General features: G+C 41.0%; 1 protein-coding gene across 1 annotated transcript; it reads left to right on the top strand.

The window, feature by feature from the left end:
• Positions 1–6,104: 6,104 nt before the first annotated feature.
• On the top strand, positions 6,105–10,485 carry LOC108438296 (endonuclease domain-containing 1 protein-like). The gene is made up of 2 exons (XM_017716026.2): positions 6,105–6,464; positions 9,021–10,485. The coding sequence occupies exons 1-2, from the start codon at positions 6,147–6,149 to the stop codon at positions 9,645–9,647; spliced, it is 945 nt and encodes a 314-aa protein (XP_017571515.1). The 5' UTR covers positions 6,105–6,146; the 3' UTR covers positions 9,648–10,485.
• Positions 10,486–10,844: the final 359 nt, after the last annotated feature.

Genomic DNA, 10,844 nt, shown 5'->3' on the forward strand with positions numbered 1-10,844 from the left:
TACATAAGCCCCCAACGCCCCCCCCCCCCCCCCCCCAACCGACTTGTTGCTGTTTTTTTTTTGTTTTGTTTTGTTTTTTTATATCATGTTGGAAGTTCTTTTGTATTTTACCCCTTTCCATTTGTCCAGCCTTTGTGTACTGAAGTCCAAATTCAGCTCGTCCTCTCTGTCAGTCCAAAAACTTTTTCTTCTCAGGCTGATTTCTCAAAGAATTTTGTAAAGAATTCTCAAAAAAATGTTCATAGTAATAAAGAATGTTTAAAGAATAATGTGTCTCTCTTTAAAACCTACATTTCAGTAATATTTCAGGAGCTTATTTTAGCCGTGTCAGCTCTTTCTCTGGACATATGAGTGTCACACTTTGTACAATGAGAGCAGTTAAAGCACAGACAATTACAAACATTAAAGAGATAGACGGCCACTTTGAAGTATGTAAATAGACCAATCACAGTTGGTCCCCATCTCAGCTGAACTTCTACTCTGGTGTTAACCATTTCGAAAAAGGGGTAGGTTCTGGAGTTATTTTGCAGACCCAGCATTGTGTATAAGCTAGACAGGACATTAAATGTAATGTAGACAAGAACATGTGGCTGACTAATGTAGACCAGGTAGAGCAAAAATTCATAGCACCTGTGACTTTTAAGATTATAAATGATTCTGTTTTAGAATGTTTTTTCTGATGTAATGAGTTTTTGAACAACTGTGCTGTGAAAGTATTCTTGTTGTACAACCCTAGTGTTAAAGTTTTGATATAGTTAGTTTAATTGAGATGTTTTAGCTGCTCTAGAGACATTTGAGCCTGAAATGAACTGCTGCATGTTTCTGCAGACAGCATGACTAGAACACAGATGTCCAGACCTCGGAAGTTTCAGAAAGTTTTTGTCACTATTCTCCATCCATGAACATAAATGTAGAAACAGCACGATGATGATAATACAGTTCACTCTGGGACACAGCCACAGTATCACGGGCCACCCAATCAAATGAGGACAGAATATTTCTTATGCTTCATCTCTGGGATGATGAAATTTGATTTGTTTTCTGTGAGCACTGTCAATGTTTTTTGAGCACTGTCAATCTTTTTTTCTGAACCCTCCAGTTACTCCTTAGCAACCATTGCTATGTGCAATCACTAAATTAGCATTAGGACACCAAGGTCTTTGAAGGTTTTGGAAGGGTTTTAGGTGTTTCAATGTGGAAAGCAAGCAAGCAAAATTTATTTATATAGTGCTTTTTACAACAGGTGTTGTCACAAAGCAGCTTTACAGAACAATCAGTATTACAGAGAGAAGAGAAAAGAAAATAAAAGAAAATCCGGGTCCGAGCCCCCATGAGAAAGCCAGTGGCGACGGTGGCAAGGAAAAACTCCCTAAAAGAGGAAGAAACCTTGAGAGGCACCAAGACTCAGAAGGGGAACCCATCCTCCTCTGGTCGACACTGGATAGCAAACATTATGAGTATGAAGTATTATAGTAAAGTGGGAAAAGAAAAGATCTGAGGGTGAGGACTGCACAGTGCTGTAAAGCAAGAAGCTCAGTGGTGGTCAAACTGGTGCAGAAGGCTGGTGAGCAGCGGCACCAATCAAGGCAGAAGAGGCAACAGCATCAGATGCACAGGATGGGCAGCTGATCAGCCACGCAGAGAAAGGAAAGAAAAACACAGAGTCAGTTCTGTAAAGAGTGGCTGACCACAGATTACAGTGTTAACAGAGCAGCAGAGACTCCAGCAGGTCTAGACCTGGTAGGGAACATGCAACATGGCGCCCCCCGAGGCAGACGTGTTTGCTCGCTCTGCTCAAGAATGCCGGCTTTTTCTTCTTTTTCTGTGCATTAATGCTCTCTTTACAGTGCACAAATGCCAGGCACTCTTAACCTACGACAGACAAACTCTGCTGGACATCGCAAAAGACAACATGCACGGATTTAGCGGCTTTATTCCACCGGAGCTACAACCCATTGTCCGCTCCCGCAGCCACCACCACCAAAACCAGGAAGACCCAGACCTACCGACCGCGAGTGAGTACGCTGATCCGAGTAGAGCGCTTCAGAGGCGGCGACGCAAGCGAGGCAAGAGGGGAGGGCTGCATGCTAGGCTAAAGGCTCGCGCTAGCCGACCACCAGTGCCTAGCCTCTTGCTAGCTAACGTGCGGTCACTGGTGAACAAGCTGGACGAGCTGAGAGCTAGGATAACATCTCAGCGGGAAACGAGAGTGCTGCGCTCTAATCTTTACTGAAACCTGGCTCTCAGACAGAGTACCGGACAGCGCTATCCAGCTAGAGACTCACTCTGTGCATCGCGGAGATCGCACGGCAGCCTCCGGTAAGGCTAAGGGTGGCGGTGTGTGTGTGTTTGTAAACAACGCGTGGTGTAGAGACATACGGACCGTTTATAAGCACTGCTCACCAGACCTGGAGTTCCTGCTGTTAAAATGTCGTCCCTATTATTTACCAAGGGAATTCTGCGCTGTATTTTTAACATCTGTATATATTAATCCGCGGGCTAACTCTGCGGCAGCGCTCGGCAAACTCCATGACGTCATCAGCGCGTTAGAGACGGCTCACCCTGACGCCGTGTTTATCATTGCCGGTGACTTCAACCAGTGCAACTTACGGACTGTATTTCCGAAATACTACCAACACGTGGACGTTCCAACTCGTGACAAAAACATCCTGGATCACGTGTACAGTAATGTACGCGGTGCATACAGGGCTGCACCCCGCCCCCACTTTGGACTCTCAGACCACATCTCCTTGTTCATGTACCCGGCTTACAGACAAAGGCTGAAACAATCACATCCAGTTACCAAAACAGTTCAAGTATGGTCTCCGGAGACTGAGAGCATACTGCAGGACTGTTTTGCTACGACAGACTGGGATGTGTTTAAAGCTGCAGCCACTACGGAGGACTCTTCTGTCAGCATTCAGGAATATGCTGAACATGTGTCTGGCTACATCAGCACGTGTGTGGATAACATCGTGCCCACCACACAAGTGAAGAGGTTCCCCAACCAGAAGCCCTGGATTAACAGTCAGGTACGACACATGCTCCGTGCTCGCTCTCTTGCATACATGTCAGGCAATGAGACAGAGTACAAAGCTGCGAAGTACAGACTGAGGAAAGTCATCACAGCAGCCAAGAGGCAGTACAGGGAGAAACTGGATGGCTTCTACACCACTGCTGACTCCAGGCAGATGTGGCAAGGCCTACAACACATCACAGAATACAGGACCATCACCAGCAACATCAGCTCCACAGACAGCCTACCGGACGACCTCATCACCTCCTACACCCGCTTCGAAACCTCCAGCACTAGCACCGGGAGGTTCACACACACACAGCCCACACAACCCCTGTCCCCCCCTCTGTCAGTATCAACAGGCCAGGTCTGCAGAGCTCTGAGAAAGATCAACCCCCGCAAGGCACCAGGACCAGACAAGATTCCTGGGCGGGCCCTCAGAGCATGTGCGAACGAGCTGGCTAATGTACTGACCTCCATTTTCAATATCTCTCTCAGCCAGAGCATTGTTCCCACCTGCTACAAAAGGACAGTCATTGTCCCCATTCCTAAGAAGAGCCCCCCCACCAGCCTGAATGACTACAGACCAGTAGCACTCACTCCAATCATTATGAAGTGCTTTGAGAGAGTGGTGCTGGCCCACATCCAGGACAGCATACCGGACACGCTGGACCCCCTGCAGTACGCCTACCGCCACAACAGATCCACCTCGGACGCAGTCGCTGCTGCCCTTCACTACTCCCTCTCCCACCTGGAAAACAAAGACTCCTACATCAGGATGCTCTTTGTTGACTACAGCTCAGCCTTCAATACGGTCATCCCACACAAACTCACCCACAAACTCTCCACACTCGGCCTGCACCCCACCCTCTGTGACTGGCTTCTGGACTTTCTGACTCGCAGGCCCCAGTCGGTCAGGATCAGCAACAGGACTTCAACCAGCATCACCACCTACATCGGCACTCCACAGGGCTGCATCCTCAGCCCTATTCTCTACACCCTGTTCACCCATGACTGTGTCGCCTCCCACAAGGACAACATCATCCTGAAGTTTGCTGACGACACAGCAGTGATAGGACGTATCACTGGTGGAGATGACGCAGCCTACAGGAGGGAGGTGACCAGACTGGTGTCATGGTGTGATGATAACAACCTCATCCTCAACACGGACAAGACAAAGGAGCTGATAGTGGACATGAGGAAGGAGAGGAGACCTCATCGTTCACTTTTCATCCGGGAGCTCGAGGTGGAGAGGGTGAGCAGCTTTAAATACCTGGGCGTCCACATCAGTGAAGACCTCACATGGTCACTGAACACCAAGCAGCTAGTCAGAAAGGCTCAACAGCGGCTGTACTTCCTGAGGAGGCTGAGGAGGTTTGGGATGTCTCCGGTGATCCTCAGCAACTTCTACAACTGCGTCATTGAGAGCCTCCTGACCAGCTGCATCACCGTGTGGTACGGCAGCTTGACCGTGATGGATCGTAAATGCCTACAGAGAGTGGTGAAGACTGCAGAGAAGATCACCAATTCTCCACTGCACTCTCTGCAGAACATTTACAACCATAGAGTCCAAAGGAAAGCTGCCTCCATCATCAAAGACCCCACCCACCCCCAGCATGGTCTGTTCAAACCTCTGCCCTCAGGACGGAGGTATAGGAGCATGATGTGCAAGACCTCCAGACTAAAGAACTCCTTCTTCCCCACCGCAATCAGAGTCCTGAACCAGAAATAACTATTCACACTTCAGTCTGCCAGACTTACGCCTACAGACGTGTGATGTGTATCCCACTGGTAAAGAACTCTCTCCTCAGGAATAACCTGCAACTACTGTCACTTTAACTGTAGCACATGTTTACAATTGCACTATTGCACTTTACTACTCATTTCTGCTGCAGATAATCATGTTCCCGGCAAGGCACAGCACTATTCATCCATACCACTGTAATTTATACATTGCACTATTTCTTGATTAATATATATGGCTGTATATATACTCTTTTCTATTCTTAATGTTATATCTGGCATTCTTAGCGAGGAGCAAAGTAAGCTTTTCATTGTATATAAGGAAACCTGTTTCCTCTGTACACATGACAATAAACACTTTGAACTTGAACTTGAACTTGAAGACTAATCACCAAAGGCTTGACTGTACAAGTAAATTTTTAGCCTAGACTTAAAGACTGAGGCTGTGTCTGATTCCCGAACATTAACAGGAAGATTATTCCAGAGCTGGGGGGCTTTGTATGAAAAAGCTCTCCCCCCTGATGTAACTTTAATTAATTAAAGGTAAAAGGGATGAAACTACAGTACACATGTAGAAAAATTATTGATATTTGTAAATCAATTTGGCATTGTCCACATGTACGCTGCAATGCATCTAAGAATCCGTGAATCACCCCTCCTTTCCTGTTAGTTGGGGGTTGGTAACAAGAAACAAGTAGAGAGAACAAAAGAGAGAGAGAGAGACCAATAAAATCAATTTTTAGAATATCACTTAATTTAGTGCAGGTTTCAACATGTAATTTGAGCTGAAAATAAATATAAAAATAAATAGTTTATTTAAATAAACCTAACCAGGGTTTATGGAACAGCAGTTATTCTCAAAATCTGTATTGTGTCCGCCTGCCATTCTAGAAAGAATCTACACTGTCATTTTCTTTAGATCATCAAAGAAAGCAATTAGAATTTGCTGAGTTATAAATATAAACAGTAAGCATAAAGTCGTAGCAGTAAAACATGTTTATTACTGTTGAACTGTTTGTTTGTGTAACAGTAAACTGATAAGACTGGATACACAATTCTGGAGACTTACTGGCATATCTGTTAAACATTTGAGGTCAGAAACTCTATTACCCCCACTAGCTTGTTAGTTACTGGCTGCAAGTCCACCCACCCACATCCACACAGCCTGCCCACAGTATACAGTCCTGTTTACACAGAACTCTGAGACAACGATCAGGTCAACCACCCCACTTTTTACGGCAGTCATCAAAAGTTTTGCTCATATCAACCAGTTGGTCAAACATTTTCTTTTTTTGTTAATTTTTATCCTGTCATGTGTCTCGTCCTGCTGTGATGTGTATTTAATGCTTTCAGTCACCTTCATCCCATCACATGCTGTGTGACCTTTATGATGAAGCTCCTCATTCCAGTTTTCGTGCTGCAGGTGTTTGTGTACCAGACCTTTGGAAAAGTTGTGCAGTCTTTTAAAAATTCATGTCCTACGTTCTTCGTTGCAGATCCATCCGACCAAAACATCCACTATCCTCCCACAGTACTTAATGATACTGATAATCCACAGCGATACCAACAGATTTGTCAGCACTTCAAAGACAAAGAGAGATACGCCACTCTATACGACACAAAGAGCAGGATTCCAGTCTACTCTGCTTATTACTATGTTGGGTATCACAAGGTTGACAAAGCTGAATGGAAGATTGAGCCTCAGGTGAGTTTCTGAAGATGATGTAATTTAGGGTAATTATTAGTATTCCATTGATCTTGCTATGAATTAATTCACTATTTAATTAAACAGTAAATTGACAATTGTTTACCACCAGTTTTTCCAAATTTCTGCATAATTTTAAATAGTCATTCAGAGTGGCTTGATATGAAATTATTTAGTTTAAATGTAGAGAAACTTGAAATCAGTGGTTACAGTATCTACAACACAAAGATAAGCAGTTTATTTACTATCTAAACTGACCATACATGTGTCTTATATTTTTTCATTATTTTGATAAAGATAACATAGTGGAAAAACAAGTTATTTTGACTGTGCATTTGTAAGTACTTCATGCTATATTTATATGAGGCTTTCTATAAACTTTTAAAGGTAGTAAGCTCTTTGACATCTGTTTCTTGTAAGTCAGCAGAATGGTCTGGTGCATTTTACATTAAACCACTCTGAATTCATTGGTTGTCATCTTAACAATTAAATTGAACAAATATCTATGTTATATTTACATGAGATTTCTCTTAAAGTTAACACTGCACAATGCAACTGTCAATCATGTAAGGTTCACTGTTTAGGGAAAAAACCTTACCCATTCTAGTAGTCTGGCTATGCTCCTGAATAGTATGCATATATGATAAATCATGTAAAAATAAAAACAATCTGATTAAATGATAAGATTCTAATTTATTAAGTATGAATTACTATTTAGCAAATGGTTAAGTACTTATTAATTGATTATATATATATATATATATATATATATATATATATATATACATATATATATATATATGAAACCACATTTCCAAAAAAGTAAAATCAAAATGCAGTGATGTGCATATAATTGAAACTCTATATTTCATTGAAAATAGAAAACAGTACAAAGACAACATATTGAATATTTAAATTTTTTTTTTTTAAACATATTTGTCCATTTTGAATTTGATGCCAACGACATGGTCAAAAGTTAGGACAGGGTCAACAAAAGGCTGGTAAAGTTCTGTAATGCTGAAAAAAACACCTGGTGGTTGATTGGCAACAGGACTGTTACATCATAAAAAAGAGCATCTCAGAGAGGCTTAGTCTTTCAGAAGTAAAGATGTGGAGGGGTTTACCACACTGTGAAAGACTGCTCAATTAAAAAGAACTCAGGGGAAGTGGAAAAGTGTCCAACAAATCAAAACTTTAAATTCTTTTTGGAAATCATGGACACTGTTTCCTCTGTGCTAAAGACCACTCATCTTGTTATCAGTGCACAGTTGAAAACCGAGTATTCATGAGGTTATGGGGTGCATTAGTGCACATGACATGGCTGATGTGAAGGCATCATTAATGCTGAATGATATATACATGTTTGGCAACATATGCTGCCATACAGACAACATATTTTTCAGAGGAGGCCTTAATTATTTGAGCAATGTAAAACCACTTTCTGCATGTATTACAATAGCAGTGCTCTGTACTAAAGAGTCTAAAAGCTAGCTAAAAGAATCTGCAAAGCTAGATTGCCTGCAGTCCAGTCCTGTCACAACTAAAAACATTTAGAGCATTATGAAATGAAAAATATGACAAAAGAGATCCTGAGCGGTTGAGCAGCTGAAATCCTATGTTAAGCAAGGATCGGAAAACATATCACTTTCAAACAGCAATTGGACTTTGTTTCATCAATGAGGTTATGAAACAGTGGTAAACATGCCCCCATTCCAACTTCTGTGTAATGTGTTGTTGGCATCGAAATAATGTGTATTTTTTCAAAAAACAATAAAATTCCTTAGTTTCAACATTTGATATGTTGTCTTTGTAGTATTTTCCTTTAAAAATATATTTTACATGGTTTCCATATTATTGCATTCTTTTTATTTACATTTTGCACAGCATTCCAGCTTTTTTGGAAATGGAGTCATATATATATAATGACAGGATCTGTCAAATGTGTGAATATTTCAAGTATTAATGGAATATGGAAGGTCTACTTCAAGTGTCTGTATTTTACTGTTGCAGTTGATGCCAGTTCGAGTCAAAGCAAAATGTTATTTAAAAATGGAATAAACACATTCTGTAGTGTTCTCAGGCAGATCTACCAGAAATGTCTGAATGTGTTGAAATTTTTTAACATGGCCCTTTTTGTGTTTGAGTTTGACACCCATGGCCTATTAACCACCTAAATAAATGTATAAATAATATATACTTGAATAGTAGATATTAATCAATGAACAACTTCAATAAACATTTGTATAACCTGGGAAAGGAAACTTAACACACATGTAGAAACTCTAATGATAAGGTGGTGCCACAGGAAGGAGACAGCAGAGGGTTAAGCCAGTAACAGAACATACTGTGACATAACTATAGGATAGGGGCTGCAAAAATGTTACAAATAATGATGACTATATTTATGGTTTTTACTTTAGAAATCACAAAGCATTCCCTTTTCCCTGAGCAAGGCAGAGCATCACTTTTTCAGTTAAATGAATGAGTTAAAGGCACTGTTAGCTTTTGAAAAGTCTTAATCTGGTTATTTCACAAGAGCAATATCTTATTTTACAGCTTGATGATCCTGATCTTGGACCAAATATGGAACGAGAGAGCACTGTAAAAGAAAGTGTTAGAGGCAAGAACCAGGCACTGTTTGCTGACTATGCATCTCAGACTCAATACACCAGGGGGCACCTTTACCCACGCTGCTACAGTGAGAGTCAGGACTGTGCCATCGCCACCTATACTCACACAAATGCTGTGCCACAAACTAAGAATGACAACAATGTATGGGGTAAAAAGGCAGAGACAAAAATGAAAAAAAACATAGATGACAACTGCGACAATGGCATAGCACATGTTGTGACTGGAGCCGTACCTGGCAATTTCTGGTTGGAGATCAAGAGAGATAATGTTCATGTTGAAAAAGGGGTCAACATCCCAAATAATTTCTGGACTGCTTACTGCTGCCTTGATAAAACAACACAGAGTCCTCTGTCTGGTGCCTGGCTGGCAACGAGAAACCCTAAAGGGCTGATAGTGCAGAAGAAGACCGTGAAGCAGCTGGAGAATAACCTTACCACTCTCTATGGAATCACTGAAGGAAACTTCAGTGTGTTTGGTGGCTTGTGCCAAGGCAGTGACAATATAAGTGACTTTTATGAGCTTATCTTTGACCTCTTTTTAGAAATGATTTAAACATGAGCTATTTCCTCTTGCCCTAGTGTTAAACTCACCCAAGTGCAGTTTGCCACCCATTTTCCGTTTTAATCCAATGTTTAAGTTCATTTTTATTTACAAGATCACTGAAGACAACACAACTGGCTCATTTGTTTGCTAACCCCTGCTCCACCATGACTCCACAGACACATCTTTGGCTTGTTTCTAGACTTTTTAACTCTACATAAATATGCAAGTTTGTCCTTGCAATTTGTGAAGGCTTGTTGTAACCCTTCGCATTTGTATTTGATGTCTTGACCCTTGAGTTCTTTAGCTGACTGATTATGGATTTTCCTAGTGTCTTCCGCCTGCTTTGACCCCTGCCTATGACTAATAATATGAGTATTGGAAGCTCCCAAAATAAAGCTAATCTGCTAATCCATCCTGTGTATCTTTCCACTTAGAGTCATGAAGATACTGGGATAATATATCTTCTATAATATCTAATATATAATTTAATAATAATGAATGTCCATTCATTATAAAATTTACACATTATGTAAAGTGCAACCGACATGTTTAAGTTATGAAAAATATATAAATAAAAATCACAAAATATGAGGTTTTGCTGCAACAGCAGCTGCTTCAGGAACACAATTTTTCCCCTGAGTAATGGCTACATATTCTTTCAGACATAGTGTTAAGTAGAGTTGTCTTCTCCAAGTAGAAGAATGGGAGCCTGATTTTCTCTCAAAGATGACAGCTTCAAGCACTGTTTAACTAATGGTGGTCTACTAAGTCTTGCTCAGCTATTAGGAGTCCCATTTAGCCATGTCTTTTAATAGTTTTGAACTTTAAATAAAAAACAAAAAACTTTTTCTTTTTTTTCTATGACTTAAACTCTCTCTCTCTCTCTCTCTTTCTCTCTCTCACACACACACACACACACACACACACACATATATATATATATATATATATATATATATATATACACTGCTTAAAAAAATAAAGGGAACACTTAAACAACACAATATAACTCCAAGTAAATCAAACTTCTGTGAAATCAAACTGTCCACTTAGGAAGCAACACTGATTGACAATCAATTTCACAGCTGTTGTGCAAATGGAATAGACAACAGGTGGAAATCATTGGCAATTAGCAAGACACACTCAATAAAGGAGTGTCCAGAGGACTCAATTCTGTTCCAGAAAACTCTCTATCATAAAGTAGGT

This window comes from Pygocentrus nattereri, chromosome 1 (assembly GCF_015220715.1).
Source record: "Pygocentrus nattereri isolate fPygNat1 chromosome 1, fPygNat1.pri, whole genome shotgun sequence".
NCBI lineage: Eukaryota > Metazoa > Chordata > Actinopteri > Characiformes > Serrasalmidae > Pygocentrus > Pygocentrus nattereri.